The sequence below is a fragment of the Sceloporus occidentalis genome, unplaced genomic scaffold (genome assembly GCF_023333645.1).
Source record: "Sceloporus occidentalis isolate IW3139 unplaced genomic scaffold, rSceOcc1.0.p SCAF_1, whole genome shotgun sequence".
In the NCBI taxonomy this organism is placed as follows: Eukaryota; Metazoa; Chordata; class Lepidosauria; order Squamata; family Phrynosomatidae; genus Sceloporus; species Sceloporus occidentalis.
Window position 1 is genome coordinate 281,922,755 of NW_028316981.1, and position 24,410 is coordinate 281,947,164.

Sequence of the window (24,410 nt, forward strand, 5' to 3'; positions counted from 1 at the left end):
TTACTGTCCATACTTTACATGGTAAAGCATTCATTATAATTTTCATGTACATGGAGGCCAAAAAAAGGAGGGAGAAAAGCCTCTAGATTATAATAGAAAATAATGAGCTATTAAAGCAGTGTCACAATCAATAGGCTTAATCACCTTACATGGGTTTTGTTTTCCATTTACCATAAAATGTTCAAATTTTAAAACACACCTTGGAAGTTAATACTTACTTGGCTTTTCTGTACATTTTCCCCATGAAGTAAGGCAATTTGATTGTTTTATGTTACGTTCAGATGGTTCCTGATTTTAGTGTAGCTATGTTTTAATTTCTGTTGTCAGTCTTAAAACGCTAAAACAGATTCAGAAGACTTACTTTGTCTTCTGCTGTCTTACAAACTATTTTACAAAAAATTAAGCAGAAACCTATGCAACTGTTTTCATTGACTACTTGCAATCTGCTCCTGTCTTCTTAACACAACTCATGTCAGAAATGAACTCTTGAGGATATTCAAAAGAAGGGCACTTTTGATTTCATTGTTAGACATTCAGCCCAGTCCATAATACAGTTAATATGAAGTACTTTTATTCAGAACTATTTAATTCATACTTGCCATATGGTCCAGTAACTTAGGAACTAAATGAATTGTACAGCAGGGTCATGCTCACTTTATGATGATCTCTTAACAGCAATTTTAGCCATGAGAGTGATTTCATTTAAAGAGATCTTCAACCCGTTATCAAATAACAAGGTGACAGGGCCAACAGATCTCTAAAACCCATCTACTGCTGTGATAGAATCATCCAGAAGATCAAGCATTCAAAAATGGGGAATTAAAAAGAACTAGAAACCACTATTCTGTGTTTCAAAGAAGGCACTAACACATCATCTTGTGCTCCCATGTCCCATTTCAAAAGCAAAACATTTATTTTTGTCATGGGCATCTGTCCTATCTGCAGGTGACTGGGCACACTGCCATAAAGCTCAAAACAAAGCCAGTTATTTGGAGATTACTACATAATGTGCTTATAGTTGGCAGAATGGAAATCCAATATAAACATGGCTGTTCTTTCTAGAACCAGAACATTAGCATGCATTGATCAACTACTAGTAAGAGAAAGATCCGAGACTTATTTATAAGCAAATTATTTAAAATATAAAAAAAAAAATACACAAGCAACAAAAAGAAAGAATCTTCACTTGACTTTGAGGGAAATAAACACAACAACTGTAAAACTGTGTTAGGTTAAAAGTTTTCATCACTGTCATTTACAACAACAAGGGAAGCATGTGTATTTTTGCACCATTTTCAAGCACATCATCAAAACATATCACATGGAATTTAGCTTAAAATCCATAAAGCAAAACATCAAACTCTTTAAACTACCAATATTTTAACAATTTCCAATGCATCCTCAGCAGCTTTTCTGGGTTGTACAGATTACATCCACATATTTGTAACAGCTGTTGCACAATCTTATCATCACAGAAATGCAGATTCCTTTGGATGATCCAATCTAATGCTGCTGGGTTTTGTCACAGCATTTCATATTGGTCAGTTCTGCTTCTTGCTTCAAGAACCGGAAGAACTGCTAGCACAATACACTACATCCGGTTGATTGCTTGATATTTTTTGTCCTCTTTTGGTGGATTGTGGGGGACAGGAGAAAATGCTTTGTATTTACTTCAACAGTTGGGTAAGAAGTCTATTCAATGTTCTACACTTCTTCAGTCTTAACTGAGATATTTTCTTCATTTGGTTGACAGTTCCCATTTTGCTGTAATCTAATTTCTTCTTCCACTGCCGCATTTTCTTCTGGTTTATCGATTTCAGAATTCTGATTCTCTTTGCCCAAATCTTTATCCTACATTGTAAAAAGCAAAGATTAGTGATATAAAAGGAGCACAGTCCAAGAAAAGAATGCAAAGGCAAATAATACATTGACAAACAATCAGATTAATTAGTCTGCAAGGGCCTAAATACTCTAAAGGCATCAGATTGTCTGAGCTTGGAAGCTAAGCAGGGTCAGCTCTGGTTAGTACTTGGATGGAAGACCACCAACGAATACCAGGTATTGTACACTATATTTTCATAGAAAGGAACTAGCAAAAACACCTCTGACTATTCCTCGTCTAAGAAAATACTATGGAATTCATAGGGTCACTACGGCCCGTTCCAAACGGTACTTTGCGGCACCCCTGTCACGTGCTAGGGGTTGGCCGAGGACCTAGCGTCCATACCAGCCTCACCCCTAGCACGTGACGGGGGCATAATAATGGCGGCACCCTATACACATGGGCGCCACCATTTTGACGTATCAGATGCATAGCGTCTGTACGTCGCGCCCCGGATGTGATGCCGCGAGTGCGCGAGTAGTGCCTCACGGCATCCCATCCAGGACGCAAGCACCGTTTTGGCGCTTCTTCGCTGCGTCCAGGAACCGCGCGGTTTGGCTGCTGCGGTTCCTGCACACAGCAACTGGCGGCGGCAGCAGAGCACTGCTTTTCAGCAGTCTGTAACCCGCCTAAGTGACTTGAAGGCACATATTTGCACACACGCACGCACACACACACACACTTTGGCTACAGCAACTAATTAGGTTTTAAGAAGGAGCACACAGGCATGAGTCAGAAACTTAAAAATGTCCCCAAACCATTAATATATTGAATAGTTTTGTTTGTTGAACATCAGAGGGGTCAAGCAGACCAGCAGCTTGGCTGCTCCAGCACCAGCCACTCCCCATTCAGTGCAGGACCAAGGCTGCAATCTGCAATGAACCACCAGCTAGGAGTGGGGTTTTTTGCGCTCCTTTTGCACCTAGCTTGGGCAGCTGTGGCATAGTTTCAGCCCAATCCAGAGGTGTGCATCATCTGAAAACCACACCCATGGATCAGCCCAAAAGCGGTGCTTTTGGTCCGTCTGTTTCAGGCTTGAATTTTTGATTTCCATACATTATGTTTTGTAAATATGCAATCTCAAAAGTGACTCTTTGTTTCCAAAGAGTCAACAATGGAAACAGTTTCACCAGGCACTGCTCCAATATCAACTGGGCACCCTCCTGCTTCATACCACACTACATACCAGCCTGCATAATGGTACAGGCAGCCCGTGCATTATGCGAATTCATATAACATGTGTTCACTTTCACGTAGCAGAAAAAATATGCTCTGTCTAGGCATTTTCTAAGTCCTCCAGTGCAATTCTATGGTATGCTTTGGCCGGAGGTTGACCATAGAGTTGTGCTGGAAGACCTAGAGAATTCTAAACAGAACACTTCTCAGGGTATTTCTAGGTCCTCCAGCCTGAGTCAGAGGTCATACTCTGGAAGAAACATACCATAGAATCATGTTGGAGGACCTAGAAAATGCTTACAGAGAACACATTACCACTTCAAAAATAAGAGTTCCAGATTTTATGCAAAAATTAAATGTGCAAAGTGTCTCAGAACAGATCCCTCTTATAATATGTGAGCCACCTGTATTCATCATGTACAGTGAAATCTACTTTTCTTTCAGTCTTCTTTTTCACTACCTGTAGTAATTAAAATGCTCTGAGAGGTGTTATGAAACAGGTATTCTTGTACACAAGCTGGAAAAATGTGGGCTGGACGATGATACTGTTCTGTGGATTTATAACTGGTTGACTGACTACTTACAAATGATTCCTTTTCATGCTAGAGATAAGTATCTAGTGGGGAGACCATGGTCTCTTCTGGGCCCAATGTTGTTCAACATCTTTATAAATGACTTGGATGAGACCAGAAGACCTGCCTATCAAATATGTAGATGACACCATATTAAGTGGGTAACTAATATCCCTGAAGACAAAAAGAAGATGTCAGCCAAGACTAACAAAATGAATTTCAACAAGCTTAAGTGTAAGGTACTAAATTTAGGCAGGAAAAATGAAATGAACAAATATAAACATCTTAACAAATATAAGATAGGTAACACCAGCTTGACAGAAGTAGATGGATAAGGGATCTAGTGTTATTGTTGTGTGCCTTCAAGTAATTTCCAATGGGGTTTTCTTGGCAAGATTTCTGCAGAAGTTTGCCCTTGCCTTCCCCTGAGGTTGAGAAAGTGTGTCCTGCCCAAGGTCACCCAGTAGGTTTCAGGCCAAGCTGGGAATCAAACCCTGGCCTCCAGTCTTGTAGTCCAATCCTCAAATCATTACGCCACGCTGGCTCTCAGGCTTAGTAGACCATGAGTTAAATATAAGTCAACAATGAATGGCAGCATCCAAAAAAGCCAATGCAATTTTAGACTGTGTCAACAGGAGTACAGCAAGCAGACTGAGAAAAATTGTAGTTCCACTTTATTGCGCTGGAATACTGTGTCCAGTTCTGGGCACCACAGTTCAAGCTGAAAGATATCCAGATAATACTAATACATATTTGAAGCAATGTATGTATAGATGAATATCCTCTGACCCACTTTCCCTCCCACACTCTCCACGAAGCATGATTTTGACATGAGTGGTACTGCAGTAAATCCTTGGATCCTGTAGAAGGAGAAAGGTGTGATATAAAATAAATAAGTAAATAAATAAGTTTCTTACCTTCAAAGCTGTGGTTTTATCTGATTTCTCTTTAACCTCTTTGTCTTTGCTACTCTTTTTCTTTGATGTGGATCTCTCCCTCTCTCTTCTATCATTACTCAAATCTCTTTCCTTCTCTGTCTTTTTGTCCTTCTTGCTTCTGTTTTTTTTTTTAAAAAAAAAATTAAAGCAATCGTTATTATCATATAATTCAGAGAGATAGCCATGTTAGTCTGGAATACCAGTATGCAAAGAGATCTTGTAGCACCTTTGAGACTAACTGTGCGAAATAAGTTGTAACACAGATCTGGTTTTGTAGACTTTGGTCTACTTCCTCAGACACACCTGAGAGCTTATGCTACAACTTCTTTCTCACAGTTGCAACAAAGTAATACAAGAGTCTATTATTATGGTAATACATGGTTCATTCATGTTCCTCTTCATAAATTTACTGTATGCCCAGAGTCTCTTTTACACAAATTCTGAAAATGCAGCCATACACGAGACTGGCAGGCAACCAACACAGCACCAGTGGGAGCACATAGCTAACAAGCAATTGCTAAATGCATGATGATGATAGTTGAAGTAAATACAGTGCACCCGTGTTATACGTGGGCGTGTTATACGCAGACATGAGCGTATGTACTCAAGCCGTGCAGAGCGCATGGGGCGGCGCGTCCCATTCAGATGAATGGGGAGCGTGCGCCGCTGTGCACACGAGCCCCATTCAAGTGAATGGGGCTCAAACATAGGTGGAATTCGCCTTACAGGGGGGGGGGGTCCGGAACAGATCCCCCACTTAAGGGTCCACTGTACTCAAAATAAAATTATATAGTGGCAGCAATCCTGGCTAGCACAGTAGTTCCACATGCAGACCCATGCTAGGCTGAGCCATATACCACCTACCTCCCACCCCCTGACTTACCATACAGCTTCTACACCCGCCCCCACTATGGCTATCCTGTGCTTTGTGAGGAGAGGGAAGGATTGGAGAAGCATATATACACAATTAATATATAAGCATATATACACAAATAAACAATTATATGGTTTTGTCCCTATAACCAGTCATGAAATGTTTATATTAGCACTAAAATGTATTGGCATCATCCAGATGTCTTAGCACCGCTGTCATAATTTTAAATATATAGAGACATAGCTTCTCCAATCTTGTCTGCTCTCCACAAGGCGAAGAATAGCTGGGTTGGGTCCCCACCCAGATGCTTCTCCAGTCCTTCAGACGCTGTATAGTGCTGCAGAAGCAGGAAGAGAAGACCAACCTCCTTAGCATCCCCCCCCCCCCAAAAGACATACACATCCTATCTATGCATATGTCACTAACAGTGAAAGCTTGCATTTTTCAAGTTTCTTTAATTGTAAAACCCACATTGGCTGCCGCAGCATGCATTGCAGCATAAATTTGTGTGAAAAGAAAAGTGAAAAAGGAAAGATATAGGTACAAGACAGTTGGTAAGAAATTAGGTACAACTCTATAGTTTTCTACTTAGAGGTAAGGTCCCATTACATTCCAAAGAGCTTACTCCCAAAAAATATGTGTAGGACTAGACTAGGGCCTTAGGAATCAATCAGGAAGCTCCCCGTTTAAATCATCCTTAAGCAATCAAGTCTTTCCCCTTCTCTCAGCTTTAGTCCATCTACTGCAATACCAGGATAACAGTCTTGGCCTGGATCCAAACATGCTCTTTTGTGAATCGCAGAGTTCCTTCTGTTCTTAGAGAAAAGAAAGATCCAAGCAGGACAATGCTGGAATTTTTTTCACAGATGTGATTCAGAGGAGTGACTTTTGGGGGATAAATTGGCAAGAACCATTGTTTCAACCCCTTCCACCAACAGAAACAGATCTCTACTAAACTCAAGTATGGATCCCGCTCATTGACAACATGCAGGTTTGCTAAATATGTTGCAAGGTAATATATTTTAAGTGACCAAACAGATGTGCAAAGTAATATTCTATTTTACTAGAAGCACCAGTGTAACTTCAGAAAGAGATAAAACTATTGCAGAAAGCTGCATGTTTCCTTAGAAGTAGAAAATGGAATATATTAGTTTCAACCTACAGTGTGCCCGCATTACACATGGGCGCACTATACACGGCTTTTAGCATATGCCGAAAGCTGTGTGGGAGGGTGCAGGGCGGCGCATCCCATTCGGATGAATGGGGTGTGTGCTCATGGCGCATACGCTGCCGCACCATGCACACACTGCCACACCGCTGCGCCGCCACATGCACGAGCCCCATTCACTTGAATGTGGCTTGAGCATGTGCGGTATTTGGCTTACGCGGGGGGGGGGGGGTGTCCAGCCAAGGGTGGACTGTACTTGATTTCAATATTATTTCCAACTAACTCAGAATGTCAAAAGCATACTCCCACATCTGCTCATGACAAACACCTCTCAATAATAACAACAACAACAACAACTGGGTACGTGGTAAAAATTTGTGCATGGTTGTCTTTATACTTACTTCCTTGGAGATGGAGACCGGGAAGATTTCCTCTTTGTGATTTTGGATGGTCTGGGAGACTTTGAGGGACTTCGGCTCTTCCTCTTCCGTCTATCTCTGTAGGGTCGTACATTATAAAGATTAGTCAATCCGGTAGCAATTACAATTTCACAAGGAAAATGAACAATAAAATGTTTCTGTGTAGACAGCTCCTGGTCACCACTGTATTAAATTAGCCAACTATAAAGATAAAGGTTTTCCCTTGACATGAATGTCTAGTAATAATTGACTGTAGGGGGCAGTGCTCATCTCCAGTACTAAGCCGAAGAGCCAGCTTTGTCCAAAAACTACTCCGGTAGTCATGTGGCCAGCAAGACTGTACCGAATGCTGTTGCCTTCCCACTAAGAAGTGGTACCTATTTATCTACTTGCATTTACATACTTTCGAACTGCTAGGCTGGCAGAAGCTCCTGTCCAAATTCTTCCATCACTTTTCCTGTCCCATTTTTTTCAGTTTATCTCCCCCCCCCCCCCCCGCCAAAGACTGTTTAATATGGGGGAAATCAGCTGCAGAGATGGAAGGCAATTCCAATCAATAAGTGAATGGCACAAAATTCAACTGCTGTTTTCCTTCCACTATGCCTAGGGCATTGTGGAATTCCTGAGCTGGTGGCTGGAGATGATTTTGAGATAAATGAAGGCAAAAATGCCCAAGATTAATCTAGACAAGATGGAAACATTTTGGACAGGAACACTTTATCAGGATTGAGGACCTGAAAGACCAAGTTCTCATTTCACTGGTAAGTGGGGAATCATAAGTGGATTAGTCAGGAGTACCTTGTAACAACTTCATTCAGTACATCAGTTGTAATTCCATCTTGGGAAAGTGGACCTAACCTCAATTATTCATGCCCTGATTCTATTCAGATTGTAACATGCTTTATCATGTGAAGGTACCTTTAAATATGACTTCAGTTGGCACACTGTAACTATTCATGTCCCCACTATGGCAACACATTCATATTGTATTGGGACAATTCTACACCTTATGCACTGGTTGCCATAATATGTCAAAGTTCTGTTATTCACCTTTAAAGGGTACATCAAGGCCCAAACCTGCTTGTGTTGTAAGACAATCTTCAAAAGCCTTACTACTATCTTGCTTTTAAGATAAGTAAGGTTGGTGGGCACAAGGGTGCAGAGGCTGCTTTGTTATTTGTTGCTAGCTGCTTTCAAATCAATCTTGACCCATGGTGACCCTGTGAATGAGATATCTTCAAGACTCCTATACTCTACCTCCCTGCACAGATCCTGCAGGTCAGGCCCATGGTCTCCCTGATTTGAATCTATCCATCTGGCATGTGATCTTCCTCTCTTTCCACATCCCTCCACCTTCCCCAGCATCACTTTCTTTTCTAATGAGTCGTGTCTTCTCATTATGTGGCCAAAATATGGCAGCCTCAATTTAGTCATCTTGGCTTCCAGGGAGAGTTCAGGCATGATCTGTTCTATGACCCATTTGTTTGTCTTTTTAGCTGTCCATGGTATCCTCAGCATTCTTCTCCAGCACCACATCTCAAATGAATTAATTTTCTTCCCATCTGCTTCCTTCACTGTCTCAGTCATACATGGTAATAGGGAATACAATGGCTTGAACGATTCTAACTTTAGTGTTCAGCTGTTAATAATAATAATAATAATAAAACGTTTTATTTATAGACCGCTATTCCGCAATGATCATAGCGGTGTACAATAAAAATTGAATACAATACAAATACAAGGTGACAGTTAAAGAAGGAGGGAGAAGTCTCGTCCTTCAGGCAGTCCCTGATGTTGCTGGGTCTGCCTGATCGCTCCCTCTGAGGCCAAGATGACAGTTAAGATGACATATCTTTCTTCACACTTTAGGATTGTGTGTAGTTCTTTCATAGCTGTGCTTCCTATTCCTAATCCTTTTCTGATTTCTTGACTGCAGTATCCGTTCTAATTGTCTGATCCAAGGTATGGAAAATCTCTAACTATTTTGATTTCCTTGTCATATAGGTTGAATTTATGAAAATCCTCCATTGTCATTGTTGTTTTCTTTATGTTTAACAGTAAGCCTGCTTTTGCACTTTCTTCTCTGACTTTCTTTAGTGATTGTTCCAAGTCTGTGATATTTTCTGCTAGTAGTGGAGAGGCTGCTACTGTATAAAAATTGCTTTTGAGAGATCATGTTTGGCTCTATATATGACTTCTTTTTAAAAGGCTTTTTACTGCCTCTGTCTTTTAAATGAAAAAGTTTTATTTTGTATTCATAGCTGTCAGACATTTTAAATTATTTTTATATTTAAAATTAGTGTTTTAATAATTTGATACTGAATGTTACTATTTTCTACAGGAAACTGCCTTTGGAATATCATAGTTGTGTATTATTATTATTATTATTATTATTATTATTATTATTATATTTATTTGTATCCCACTCTTTTCCTAGAACTGGGACTCAAGAGCAGCTACAATTGAAACATACGAAAGTGATACATTAAAACAAATTGTTACACTATTAAAATAGATTATTATTAAAAGAATAAAAATACCATTAAACAAATTTTATTTGAAACGAACACAGTTGTAAACAAATTATCATTCACTATTGTGCTAGACTACAGTGGGCCCTTGTTATCCACTGGGGTTTAGTTCCAAGATACCAAAATCTGTGGATGCTCAAGTCCCATTATTTACAACAGGGTAGTAAAATGGTCCCTTATATGAAATAGCAAAATCAATATTTGCATTTTTTAATGTACATTTCTTAAAATATTTTCAAACCATAGATGGTTGAATTCATGGATAACGAATCTGTGGATATCAAGAGTCAACTATAGTTGTAACAATGCTATAGACAAGAATACAGTTTGAGACACATCACAGCACACACACACACACATATATATAATCCACTGTTTTGCTATATTATTTCTGTTTTACACAGTTGGCCCTCCTTATTCATAGATTCAACCAACAGTGGGTTGAATATATAATTTTAAAAATTCCAAAAAGTAAAGTTTGCTGTACACCATTTTATATAAGGGACACCATTTGGTATCCACTGGGATTTGGCTCTAGGACACCCTGTGGATACCAAAATCTTTGGATGCTCAAGTTCCATTATATTCACTGGCACAGTAAAGTGGTATTACTTATATAAAATGGCAAAATAAAGGCTTCCTTTTTGAAATACACACACACACACAGAGAGAGAGAGAGAGAGAGAGAGAGAGAGAGAGAATGTTCAAGCCATGGATGGTGGAATCCAAGGATAGAGTCTGTGGTCACAGAGAGCTGACTATTAAAGAACATAAGAGACAAGATGGAGCCCTGTGGCATTGTTTAATTTAAATGCCTTGGAACCAAGTGTTGAAAGTAGTCTGGCAGAAAAGAGCAAAACCATGGTATCATCATGACCCAAACTATCCAAGACTAGCTATAAGAGAATGTGGATGACAATATCAAACACTGACAAGAAACCAATTTGAATATGATTTACTGTACATAGCTCTTAATAAGTGCAATGTGTCACTCAGCTTCTACTAAAAAAACAGAAAATCTACAGAATTTATGACAAATCAAACCTGCTGGAACTACGTGATCTTCTTGAGGAACTGTAACTTCTGGGAGGTGTCTTGGATCTTTTCTCTTTCTTCCTTTTTTCTTCTCTTTCCTTTTCTTTATCTCGGTCCCTTTCCTTATCCTTGTCTTTTGCCCTCTCGACTTCCTTGTCCTTCTCTCTTTCTTTTTCATTGGTTTTCTCTCCATCTTTTTCTCTCTCGCGGTCTTTCTCCCTTTCTTCCTCTTTTATTTTTGTCTGTTCTTTGTCATCTTTCTCTCTGTCTCCCTCCTTTTTTGTCTCTCTCTCTCTAACCCTTTCCACTTCTCTGTCTAAATAGTCTGCCTTATCTTTTTCTTCCTTCTCCTCTTTGTCCTTTCCTTTTTCTTTTTCCTTCTCCCTGTCTTTTTCCTTCTCTCTGTCCTTTTCTCTATCCTTCTCTTTATCTTTCACTCTGTCTTTTTCTCTATCTTTGTTCTTTTCCTTCTCTCGCTCCCTCTCTCTGCCCCGTTCTTTGTCCCTATCCCTTTCTCTGCCCCTGTCTTTGTCTTTGTCCCAATCCTTTTCTTTTTCCTTATCTCTGTCTTTCTCTCTAATCTTCTCTTTTTCTCTGATCCTCTCTTTGCTCTCCTTCCTCTTCTCCCTGTGAAAAGTAAACATCTATTAATTTAACACATCCAGTACTCATTGCTCATTGCTCATGAGCACCAAATTCAAGTAACAAGAATACTGTAACTCTTAAGCATTTCTCTTCAAAGGGAGACGCAACAACTGAGGGCAGAGAAATAATAAAACAGTATCTACTGGAAGTATTACGTTTAATAAAGGAAGGCTAACATTAGGCTAACTGTCACACTGTGGTGAGATCCATTTGTTAGTATGAGGGGTAAAAAAGATATTTGGATTGCAAGACAACATAGCAACACTGTAGCCCTGTAGCCAGTATACAAATCATAGTGTGCAGCTTTTCACATCTGACAATGGCTTTGAAAAACAGTAACTTTAAACAAAAGCTCACCGAGAAGGAGAACGGCTTCTTGATCTCCGTCGTTCTTTAGATTTTGAGCGTTTTTTCACTGGACTTCTGGATCTGCGCCTATCCTTCTGACTAGACCGGGATCTGTCCCGAGACCTACTCCTGTAATGGTAAAAGATAAATGCTAAAGCTGTATTGATTCACCAGTCAGTTTATAAATCATTTCTTATAAAGTATAACCCACCCTTGGTTGTCCAAACTACACTATGAGCATCTTTAGTTTAGCCATAACACGTATTCATTTTAAAGCCAAAAAAGGAGTGGGGCCTTGACTATGTAAGAGACCGTCTATCTTGTTATGAACTTGTCCAGATGTTATGATCTTGAAGAGTGACTCCTTGACAACGCTATCACCTGCTGAGACGTGCTTGACACAAACACAGGAGTGAGTGTTTCTCCTGTTTCTCCAAGATGGTACACTGCACTCTATTCAGAATTGCAACTGGTTCTCACTTTGCTATTTTTTGGAAGAGTTAAACTGTTTTAAAATTTTAAACTGTCGTTTATTGATTCTTATAACAATTTTAACTATTTACCTTGCTTTTAGCCTCCTCAAATGCTATTTTTTAATATCCAAGGAGGTTACTAAACATCACAAAAATAAATTAAACACCTTACTTATTTTGTAACTGCTAATTTCATAATTGGAGAAAGTAAGTAAATAAATAAAATAGTTCAAGAAAGGCAACCAAGTTGGAAACTTAAAACATGGGCTAAAAGAAAATAGTTCAGTATGAGATCATGACATGCACAGCAATCTCAAACCACCTCAACACATTATGATGTATGTGTGATGCAATACAAAATTCCCTACCCAATTGTATGGCGGAAGTAAATTATTGTGTAGATTGCCACCATGCATACAAACATTTGCTTTATGTGTGCATTTGTGTGTACAGAAATAGCCATGAAGGGGACTGATTGTGGACCTGCCCACTCCATCCTGGGTATGAAGCTCTTCCAGATGGCTAAGCATGTGAATTGCCCAACAGTGGCTTTTGCGAACCGTGGCTGGTACTCCGTTCAGTATTTATGATGTGATAAGCCAGCCCCATAGCATAACAAATAATGGAATTCATATTTACAGTTGTTGCTTCACTGCAAAGAAAGGGCTCCCCAAAACAGGCAGTCCCAAAAACATTGGCATTTGTGACATGCTGAGGAATAGGGTAGTGAGAGAAGACGCATCCAACCCTCTCTTGGCAACGAGGCTTTGTGGCAGAAAGCCAAAGTGTTTCTTCACTCACAGCCCTGCTCTACAGAGCCTCGGAAATCCCTGTGCTGGTGGGGCTGCCTGGCTTCTAAGGGGATTGCATCAAGAAATGTAGCTATGACAATGAAGCTCCACTACATCTCCCAATTCAGGAGAGTTTGGGCTATATTTTCCTTTTTTTTTTTTTTTTTTAGAAATCTTACTGAGCTTTCCAATTTTTAAATTTATTTATTTAGTTGGTCTTTCTGTCAAAACTATGACTTAGGTGTATTTTCATTACTGAATAATAAAAAGCATCACAACAAAAGCTGGTATTCTTGATCAAATCAAACCATCATTTGCAGGAAGAATACCTGTGTTATGAGAACATACAAAATCTCCTTTGTGCCCCATTCAAAGTTATGCACAAGAAGAAACCATCTATGAATTGTACTTCTGCAAAACAATCCCACTATGTGTGTTCAGACTCCTTCCTGGTCAGAATTCAAAATGACCCTGACAGATTGGAGCTGGCCCAAAATTAACAAAATGAATTTCAACAGGGATAAATGTACAGTACAAAGGGCCTTTGGTATCTGCTGGGGTTTGGTTCTAGGATTTCCCATGGATAACATAATCCATGGATGCTCAAGTGCATTAAATATAATGACATAGCAAAATGGTGTCCCTTATATAAAACAGAAAATCAAGGTTTGCTATTTAGAATTTATACTTTTTTGGGAATATTTTCAAGCCGTGGATGCTTGAATCCATGGATAAGGAGGGTTGACTGTACTACTTGAAGGGGGAAAAACCCATAATGTACAGGTTGGTAATACCTGTCTTAAAAGCAGTACTTATGAAAATGATGTAGGGGTCTTAGTAGACTAAAAGCTAAACATAATCAACAGTGTGATGCAATGGCCAAAAATGACACTGCAATTCTAGGCTGCATCAATAGGAGCATAGCCCAGATCAATAGAAGTAGTAGTGCCACTCTATTCTGCTTTGTAAGATTTCACTTGGAATACTGTGTTCAGTGCTGGTCACTACAATTCAGGAATATGTCCAGAGGAGGGCAACCCAGATGATCAAATGCCTGGAAACCTTAGGGGTCTGGGTATGTTTAGTTTGGAGAAGAGAAGACTGAGATAGCAATCTTCTGATAGCAATCTTTAAATATTTGAAGAGAAGCCAAGCAGAAAATAGATTAAGACTGTTTTCTGATGCTCCAGAAACTAGAACATAAACTAAGAGATTCAAATTACAAGAAAAGAGATTCCACCTAAACACTAGGAAGAACATCTTTACTGTAAGAAATGTTCAATAGTGGAATTGATTACCTCAAGAGTGGAAGATTATCTTTCTTTGGAGGTCTTTAAACAGAGGCTGGATAGCCACCTCTCTCATGAGTATTTTAGTTGTGTGTTCTGGAATGGCAGTATGTTGTACTTTGAGTCCTTTCCAGCAGGGTGCGGTGTACATTTGGAACAGGATCAATACTCTATTGTGTATCCACACAAGCCAATTTTTTTGTGTCTAGTTACACTGTCACAGACTACCCAAGAAGCATCCACACACATATTTCAAGCTCTTACTCACTGTGTCAGATACACTAAGCAGCATGCTGATCATGTTACTTTTTAATAACAGGATTTGTAAATGAACAACAACCAATTCCTGGCTTACAATCATGATTTGTTTAGGAATAACAACCAAATTCTCTGGAATTCTGCCTCATCACTATACGTGAATGCAGATACCACATGAACACGAGGAATACAATTCTGATATATTGTGAAGTTCAAAATATTTGGAAAAAGCTAGTCTCATTTCACACTTGAAACTGTTAAACCCGAATATTATCTGTAATTAAAATAATATGGGTTTTTTGCTTCAGGTTTGAATCCTGTGGCATATGCAGAAGAAGTGAGGGATATTTTTGTGATGGGCTTTTGTAAAATGTACAAACTGTATTTGATGGAAAAACATTGTGACAACTTTTCCTTCTGCTCTGCGAATAGTGAAGAAATGGACAGTTTGCCTACTTATCATTGTAGTTCTTTATGTAGTCTTCTATGAACTCACACAAATGAGTTATCTGCTGAGCAATGCATCATTTGGAACCCTTCTAAAGCTATTATGAAAGCGTTTGAATGGAAGCCCCATCCACTCCCACATACCTAAGCAACATGCTTCCTGCCTAAACCTTCAGTTTCATGGATGGTATTGTGTGAACTTGAAGAAATACAGTTACAGGTAAACAACCTGTCCTCCTTCTTCGTAGTCTCCATGACTCACACAAATAGGGGATTAGCAAGCTACCAGCCACAGGAGGAGGGAGTGTCATGTCATTCAGGAAAAGAGCTGCTGTCTGAAACTCAGGCCTGTTACAGACTGCCAAAATAAAGCTGCTTCGGGTCTCTTTGGAGGTATGCTATTTAAATGATGCATGGGTCCTAAGAATCCGGAAGCTGCACCAAAAGCTGCACTCCGGTGCTTAGGAATAGAGCGTGGCTTTGGTGTGACCTCCGGACTCTTAGGACCCATGCATCATTTAAATAGCATACCTCCAAAGAGACCCGAAGCAGCTTTATTTTGGCAGTCTGTAACAGGCCTCAGTCTATCCAGGCCTCACATTAGGACTAGTGTCTAAGTTTGAGGGCAGATTGCTACCCTATTGATGCCCAGTAGAGATATTCCTCCAAGAAATTCCTCATCTCACCATAGTCAACGGTGAGGAGATTCAGCTTGGTCTGAGAAACTTCCCTCAAGAGATGTGAGGGACAAAGGCCAAGGTTGTGTGAGTAGGCACATGCTGAACAGTATGCAGTGCCCAGTGAGACCTTCCCATTTCAAACCTAAAGCAAAAAAATGAGTCACTGAATGCTTGGGGGTAATACAAAGAGATCTACAATTGGCATGCCCCACTTTATGAACAACTTGCAGAGATTGCTGGAAAAGATCATGGCAGAATCTGTAAGCCCTGCTGAGAGCGCTGGCCAGATTGTTCTCCTTCCATAGAAGGTGAAATGTGGATAGCGGTCCTTAAATAGTGCACCAGACCCGAAAGAGAAGGGTGAGAGAGAAGAGAATGGAATCACTCCTTCCTGTTGGTTCAGGTAGCAGGCCATGGTACTAAGAGAAACCTGGAAGGTCCAGTAAATCTTACTGATTATCAGTATAAAGAGCATCCATGAGTACTATACTGCCGAATGCTGACCAGTTCCCTTTCATTGGGAGACCAACCTTGGGTTCTTCATTTTCTGAGTGATATGTTCCAACAGACTACTATGGTGGCTGGAGGAAGAAGGAATGGCATGGCAGCCTCCATGTCACATGGGACAACTCACTATCGTAGGGAGCAATCAAAGTTCTTGGAAGCAAGATCCTCCAACAAGGGCAGCTGATAAGATGGTCCAATGAGAGAGGGACCAGGCCTGTAAGAGTCACATTCCATATGGAATATGAAGTTTATGTAGTCCAATGAAAAAACAGCAAGGACATCAGGTTCCAGCTAAAATCCCATAAGTTGGATTGGTTAGGGCAGCTCAAGAAAGGACTTCTCATGGTTCATGAAAAGATTCACCAAGTGCAGGAGACAAGAAATGAAGTGTACAGCATCCAGTACAGTGGACCCTTGTTATACGCTGGGGTTTGGTTCCAAGATCCCCTGCGTATAACAAAATCCGTGGATGCTCAAGTTCCATTAAATGTAATGACATAGCAAAATGGTGTGCCTTATAAAATATGGAAAATCAAGGTTCGATATTTGAAATTTATACTTTTTTTTGAATATTTTCAAACTGTGGATGCTTGAATCCGTGTATAAAAAATCTGTGTATAAGAAGGGCCGACTGTATTTCCAGGCTTTGCCCTATCCAAGTATTTCCAGGCAGTGTTTAACCCACAAGATCAGAAGAAATCAGACATGTTCAGGATGGTTTGACTGGAGTGACAAAATCAGAGACCCAGACAGATGCAAGATGCTGCAATGAGGAGTAAGCAATGAATGTAACAGATTAGAATGTCTCCTCTTTTCTGGATTTGGACAACTACTACTGCCCTGCAACTCTATGAATATATGTGGGGCTGTGCACAAACCAAAGGAAAGACACGAAAATCTGTAGGCCCTTCTGTCCCCAATAAAGCAAAGAAAAATCCGATTCTCTTCCATACTTAGGAAATTTTGGAGGTGAGTGAGACCATTAAAAAAATGGGTCTTTGATGATGGAGCAGTGGGAGAAGAATCGCCCACTTGAGATGAGAGTTAGGGGTTGGTTCTATGGCCCACCTGAGCAGGAAGGTTCTCACTTCCTCAGTTACAGTGGGAGAGGGAAGGAGCTGCAAGAATTTCACTGGAGGTATCTGAGCAGCAGTCTATAACACACCTTTCATCATATAGAAATCGTATAGAAAGGGAAACAACCTCACTCCATTCCTACCAGATTTTTGTAAGGGGCAGCAGGAGCAAAGTATGGTAGAAATCTTTTGCAAAACCACAATTCGAGAGAATGAAACCATAGAAGGACAGAAGACTTGCCAAATGGGGACACTTGCTGTAGATTTCTTTCATTTTTTGATACTTCCCAAACTGTTGTTCCATAGGGCTGACATCTAAGCTTGGTAAGAAATGAGAGATCCAAATGCAAACATAAAAGAAGTTCATTTCCTTCATCTGTCCCAAGTCTCGACATACTTTAGCCAGTATGATTTACAAATGTTATTTACAACACAGAAGACAACTATTGTTTTCAGAGAAGTTTTCAGTTTCAAAATTTTACCTGCGTTTTGAGTGCGACCTTTTCCTTCGAGATTTTGAACTAGATCTGGATACTGAACGTGAATGCGAACGCGATCGACCACCTTTCCTTTCACTGCTCTTTCCAGACTCTGAGAGAAAAAACGACTTTGCAGTGTAAGCTCAGAATATTTAAAGATCCCCGCTAACAATCTGGCACAAGTGGAATATACCACATATATTGCAAGGGGCCTACTCTCTGCACATCTTCCTTCTTTGCAAAAATCCTTCAGAAACATCCAAGAAAGTCATTGCATATATTCGTTGAGTGCAGCCATCCTGCAGCAGTACACATAAACCAGATAATTATAAACAGCTAGCTAAATAAGGAATGGGATTTAGGTTGCTGCCACAATGCACAAAAACATGTTTTGTAAAACTGACTTCAGAGAGAAAATATACAGGTTCCAAGACAGCAATTTCAAAAGGTTTGCAGAAATGTACCTGGCTCAGCACTGCATTTTATTGTCAAAGTCCACATATAATAAAATAGTTATGCTTACAATGCCAGAAAGTTAGGCAGTGGAATGCCCTATAATGGAAACAATCCCAGAACAAGAAAAATAATCCACCTACATAAAATGCATACATAAAATTACATACTCAGTAATGCATTTATATTCAGTTAATAAGTCAAGCAATACACCAGGGTTGAACAAAGTGCAGCCTGCAGATTCCATGTAGTCGCCAGGGTCATTTTTGTGCCCCTCAGTGCTCCCCAGGGCTTAAAATGTTCCAGAATAACTTCTGGGAGTGCGGAGGGCACTTTTATAATGTTTGGAGGCCCCCAGACCACCAAGGGTTAAAAAAATGCACAAAATAGTTTTTTAAAAAAAACAATTTGCCCCACAATGCAGTCTAGGGAGTGGGGGGGATTTCCATCACATTTTGACACCTTCCCCTTGGCCAACTGAAGCCCAGAAACTCCTCAAAACATGGTGAGAATACCCTATGTCACCTAAAAGATGACACAGGGCACCTGGGGCCAATTTTTATTTTTGGTAGGAGCAGGTTCAGTGTGTGTGTTATAGAGTGCAGCCCTCCAAGGTCTCCTTGAAAGCTAATGAGGCCCCTTAGCCTTTCACAGTTGCCCCTCCCTGCAAATGAAGGACTAATTTTTTCTTCATTTTTTCTAAAGTTAGTCAAAGGATATCTGTGAGGTCACTGATTTTGACAAGAACTATTTTTCAATCTCAGATTGATTAAAGGACCTCTGGCCATCTAGCTGAAAAAAATGAACTAGATTTGCAGTAATGAAGGACAAAACATTTTCATTTGGAAGTTTCTTTTTAAAAAAATTATACACCTCTTAAATAAAGTGAGACAAGAGATCTAAGATTCATAAGTGCCAATTATAAGGTAGGTAAGACAAAACCGCACAATCACATAACAAATGATTCTGTATGTGAACCCTCTTTGAAACTAGATGTCACAGAATATTTAGGAAAACTCTAACAGCTTCTGTGAAGGGGAGTAATGGCAACAGAGGTCTTATTCAATGTTATATTCCCTGTTTTTAAAAAAAACATGTTTCACAATCCCAGTTTTAAGTACACATATGGGATTATAATCCACAGTTTGTTGAAACATGCTGGACACCAGAAGCAACTCCATCCTGCCACTTCACAGAAGCTGCTAGAATTTTCACTAACGTTTCACAATTTAATCACAACCCAGTTTCATAAAATATGGTTTTCTAATGAGAGAACAGGTTTAACAAAATGAGAAGTTTTCTCTGAACCCCGCCAATGAAAAGAACAGGGCAGCACCTGATCATGGTTTCCTGGGACCAGAAATATTTGACCTCAAGAACCTGAGTGTCCAGAGACAAAGAAAGGAGGGAAAGTCAACTGTTTTGTCAGCTGAAAGAAAAGGAGCAGTGGAGGGAAAGAACTGTTGGAAGGAAAGATGGTGGAAGGCACTGGACTAGGGAGAGAAAAGGCATAAACTTGTTTAATGGTTATTAACTTAGTTTAATGGCTATTTACACTTTGACAAGAAAACGCAGTGCTATGAGGGACCTGATCAGCATAATCTTGACTGTAAAATATTAAAAACACTCAGTGACTAAACCAGTTAGATCACATCAAACCTGATGGGTTACAACTGAATTTTGTTTATTGGCTGTGGTTCAGGATTGTCTTTTCTTTTTTAAAAAGCTCTTCTATTTCTTTTTTAAAATGCTCTCCCAAATACACTCTGTGATTCATACCAGAGGAAACAATCCTTTCCTGCAATGCAAGTAGTATCATACCTGGCTCAATAGCAGCAGATATAAAAGACTGGGCTTCCCGTACTCTTTTCATCACTTCTTCTAACTCCTTAGCAGCAGCTTGTGGTGTCATTTCAGGAGGCTTCACTATTGCATTATTGGAGTGATTTATTCTAAATTAAACAAGTAGATTTGATTCAGTTTGCACATCTCTGCATATACATACACATATACACAAGATTAAATCCTACTGTTAGTCCCAACAAGAGAAAATACATTACATCAATGGGAACTTGCTAAGTGAACAATTACAAAAGTTCCATCAACAGAAAGGATCTATTCTACATGGAACCAACTTTATGCCTAATGACGCATACTTCATATTAAAGTACTAACCTGAATCTTATTATTAATGCATACTAAAGTAGATCTGTTGAGTCAATGGGATTTAGTTACACAATGACTTACCATTTAACAATTGTTTTTATTGATTTACTCTACCTGGGACTAACCAAATAGGATTTAGGCCACTATACCTGTTAATGTACAATGCAATCAAGAAAAGAAATGGGGACTAACAAGAGTTCTGAAAAACCAAGAGCAGAATGTGGCACAGACTATGAACTGCTAATTTTAAATATTAGAGTAGATTTGAAGAACAAAATAAAATCCATCACAAAGCCACAATACTATCTGAAATTTAAAGACCATGTAAAGAGCAGATTTGCACTACTGTTTTCATTTTACTTCTTTTTGTCTTATAAACATCTTTTCCAGTACAATGTGTGCCTTTACACTGTAAACTTGTACACAGTTTTCTTCTTAGCTTAAGCAGATGGAATACAACTCAATTTATAAACAACTGTTGTTGTTGTTCTGTCCCATCTCTTTCCCAGATTGTGATGCAAAGTGGCTTAAGAATATTCTTAAATATACTATGGAATGGCTCACTGGTGCCATTTTTGCATCTGGAAGATACCTGCATTCAATACTGTAAGTATCATCTACCGCCCTCCCTCCACATTTGTGAGTTAAGCATTCATGGATTTGATTATTTGCAGAATACTTTATTAGTCCCTGCCACCAAAAAATAAAATAAAATAAAAATAATAAAATAAAATAAAATAAAATAAGTTCTCTCTAGGCATCTGCAAGTCCTCCAGTGTGATTCTATGGTCACCTTCCACTGGAGATTAACCATAGTTATGCTGAAAGACCTGCAGATGCCTAGAAAAGTGTTCTCTCAGGTTAAAAAAAAAAGCAGGCCTATATTTGTGTTTTTTCCATTTTACCCAGGGTGGTGGCTGCACTCCTACTCCCCGTGAAAGTTGAGGGCCGAAGGGAGACAAGAGGTGGCTGTATTTGGTCACACAACTGCCAAAATTAAAGAACAACTTCTAGAACAACCCTCTGAACAAATTTTACCAAGAAAACCCTATGATAGGTTCGCCTTCTGGGAAAAAAGTTAGGACAGATATAAATATAAGTCAGCAATGACTTGAAAACACACAACAACAAGTGCAGATGGCTTTGCATCAGGGTCACATTTGGGGGGGAAATACATACAAACAGCACTATGGAAACACCATTATTTTTTGAAAGCAGAAAATGATATCTCTATGTTAAACAGTAGTTTCATAAGACTGAAACAAATTGCACATGTGACAAAATTCCAAAGGACAGGGCTACAATTACACTGATTTATTTTCAATTTATTTTGCTAGTATTTGCATAAGTTCTTACTTTAGTGGCCTGTCTCCAAACACAACTCCATTAAAGGCAAGAGCTCTAGGTACTGAATTTTGGTCAGCAAATTCCACAAAAGCAAAACGTGTTGGTTGAGTTTCATCACCCGCCATTCGCACAAACTTGACTTCCCCAACTTGCTTAAAAAACTCAAGCAACTGATCAGCTGTAGTCGTCTTAAAAGAGAAAGGAAGAGAGAAAAGGGGGAGGATTAGTTAAGAAAACATATTAACTTTGAACATTCTACACTGGCTGCATCCACACTGCAGAAATAATCCAGTTTGACACCACTTTAACTGCCCTGGCTCAATGCAATGGAATTCTGGCAATTGTAGTGTGTTGAGGCACCATACTGTGGAGCACTGAGCCACTGCAGTTAAGGCGGTGTCAGACCGAACTATTTCTGAAGTGTCTCTAACCCTCCCTAATGCATGTGCACTGTAGCGTTACCCTTCTGTCACAAAAATGGATGGGAAAACAAACTATGGCTCCACATCCTCTTTAATAGTCACAAACACTAAGAACAAAAGACAGGTTACCTGTAATTCAGCAATTTTACAATGATGAGGTGCACTGCTTTGGGCACCAGGAGTGGCAGTTCCAGGGAAGGATAAGATTTTGAGGGAGGTAATGCCTTTTTCCTTTAGCACAGTGATCCAGAAAGAATCTGTGGTGCTGGCTGTAATAAGCCCAATGAAATTTGGGAAGAAAGAAATGCAGAGAGAAGCAGCTGATCTGTTCTTATGCTTCTCCTTGTTTTTAGCTTTAGGAAGGTATTTTGATGTACCTCACTTTACTCTCCTTCTAATGTCTGTATGGAGGAGGATTGCAACTGAAGAGGGAAAGAATGATCCTCTTTCCCACATGCTGCTGTTCTTACTTATCTTAACACAGAGATATGGAATCTTGTTAAAAACTGAAATGTACATGGAAATAGTTCAGCATTTGTAAACATTTTATGCAAAGAAAGGAAGTGGTATTGCTATGAATAGGAAAACATTTTCCTAAATGTGCTAGGAATTAAGGTTACAAAAAATTGCATCCTTTATGTCGAAAACATTGCCTAGCCCTGCTGTAAGGAACTGTTATTTTTGCACTGGTGCTGTATATAGCAAAATAATTTACAAGGTGGGAATAAAACTCATTTTTTCGATTCCTGTAGTTTATAACCTTTGCACACATCAATCAGGAAAGCCAAGTGAAGTAGATGTTCTTTCACTTTGTTAAGATTAGAGCTATCAAACTACAGAATATGAAACCACACTTTCTGTTTGTGCAGTCCAATGTTGCAAAAACATTTACCTGGGAATTCAAATTTCCAACATACACAGTCCTTCTAATTTCATCAATCTTAGAAGGATCCACATTGCCCATAATGGGTGGCTGGGGTATATCTCCAATAGCTGTAATATTATGATCCAACGCTGCTGCTGGTATAGCTCCCAGTGAACTAAGAGGAATTCCAATCTGAAAACAAAGGGTTATTTTTATGGCAACAGGCAGGATTATTTTCTTCCAACCCTGAGCTCAAAAGAAGTCAAGTCACCTATATTTACTACATCATCAGAAACCATGAGGCCAGTAAGGCACTACTCTTCAGAGGAAAAAGGCAGTTCAATGACAGTGCAATTGGTTACACTCACATTAACATGCAGAATAGCTCAAAATTAAGCATTACTATTTAACCAGGTTAGTTTCTTCAACTCAGCAAAGTTTAGCACCTATCAACTCCTAGAATCATTGGAAGATCTGAGTCAACCTGTCTGAATTTCTCTTTTCTCCTGCCCAACTATCTCAGTCCACTTTTGTTTGTATTGATGTATGTAGAGAACTCTAAATCTTCCTTAGTATTTTAGGTTTATCTAATCAATTTATTTACACTGATTTTGGACAACTTCATATTAAGATGTGTCAAATGTCATCACTGTAATGGAAAACGTATCAAAAATATGTGTGTGTGTGTGGGGGGGGGGAATCACACTCCCCGATAAGTTGTAACAACTTCTGTTTAATGATCAAATTCAGTTGTACTTACAGAACTCACGGGAGGTGTTGGTATAGGAAGCAGTCCTCCACCAGGAATCAGGCTTGTCATTGTAGGAGCAGGAGCCAAGAGAGAAAGGGCTTTGGCTTCGTCTGGAATTTTACCTGAAGAGCAAATATTTTTGTTAGCAAGAGTAAGGCCATCTCCCAAGTGTCATTTTTCCATTTACTACTACCCTTCAACTTAAAAATAGTAAAGAAAAAAATCAATCTATGAGAGCCTTACAAAAAATAAAATTATTCAAGTTTTTCCTTTTCCCCTGCTCCACTAGGAACAACAAGTGAGCAAAACTAGCAAGCTCATTACCAGATTTTTACTTTTAAAAACTGAACAATGTAGACAATTATTTAACACTTTGAGCTATGGGTCACCTGTACTGGAAACTTAATGTTCATGAACCAAACGATATCAAGCATGGACGCTTTCGCAGGACGTTGTTTTCACGGTGATCGAAAGTTGTGTTACACATGACAACCGTTCGTGTTGGCTGCATCACTAATAGCACACAGAACATCAGATACAGAAAAGAAGAACATTTTTTAAAGTTTAATCCCCAGAAATGGCAAATAACCAAATCAGTCAAAAGGAAAAAAAAAGGAGGAAATAGGAGTGTGCTAACCAAACTCTGTCCTTTTCTTCTGTTCAACGGGACAGTAAAAAGTGTTGCCAAATGACTGCCAGTTGTCAGCCTGATGCAACAACACAAGAAACTCAGATCCAAAGTGATCTATAGCTTAGATATCTCAGTTGACTAAATCCACTCCTGAACTTCAGGAGTAAGTGAGTGAGTGATCTCAAGT

The 24,410-nt window shown here is 39.4% G+C and overlaps 1 protein-coding gene across 2 annotated transcripts in view; it reads right to left on the minus strand.

Moving 5' to 3' along the window:
* Positions 1–549: 549 nt before the first annotated feature.
* SREK1 (splicing regulatory glutamic acid and lysine rich protein 1) overlaps positions 550–24,410 on the minus strand; it is a 39,978-nt gene continuing 16,117 nt past the window's right edge. Inside the window, exons 2-12 of one of the 2 annotated variants that reach the window (XM_089495015.1) lie at positions 23,982–24,105; positions 23,602–23,714; positions 22,869–23,033; positions 21,564–21,742; positions 19,863–19,993; positions 17,592–17,700; positions 11,598–11,717; positions 10,605–11,222; positions 7,012–7,107; positions 4,548–4,686; positions 550–1,851 (exon numbers count right to left, since the gene is read on the minus strand). In XM_089495015.1, the coding sequence (XP_089351141.1) occupies positions 1,705–1,851; positions 4,548–4,686; positions 7,012–7,107; positions 10,605–11,222; positions 11,598–11,717; positions 17,592–17,700; positions 19,863–19,993; positions 21,564–21,742; positions 22,869–23,033; positions 23,602–23,661 (1,764 nt within the window). In that variant the 5' untranslated portion in view covers positions 23,662–23,714; positions 23,982–24,105 and the 3' untranslated portion in view covers positions 550–1,704. The remainder of the gene's footprint in view (positions 1,852–4,547; positions 4,687–7,011; positions 7,108–10,604; positions 11,223–11,597; positions 11,718–17,591; positions 17,701–19,862; positions 19,994–21,563; positions 21,743–22,868; positions 23,034–23,601; positions 23,715–23,981; positions 24,106–24,410) is intronic. The other variant, XM_089495006.1, reaches the window with a different exon arrangement.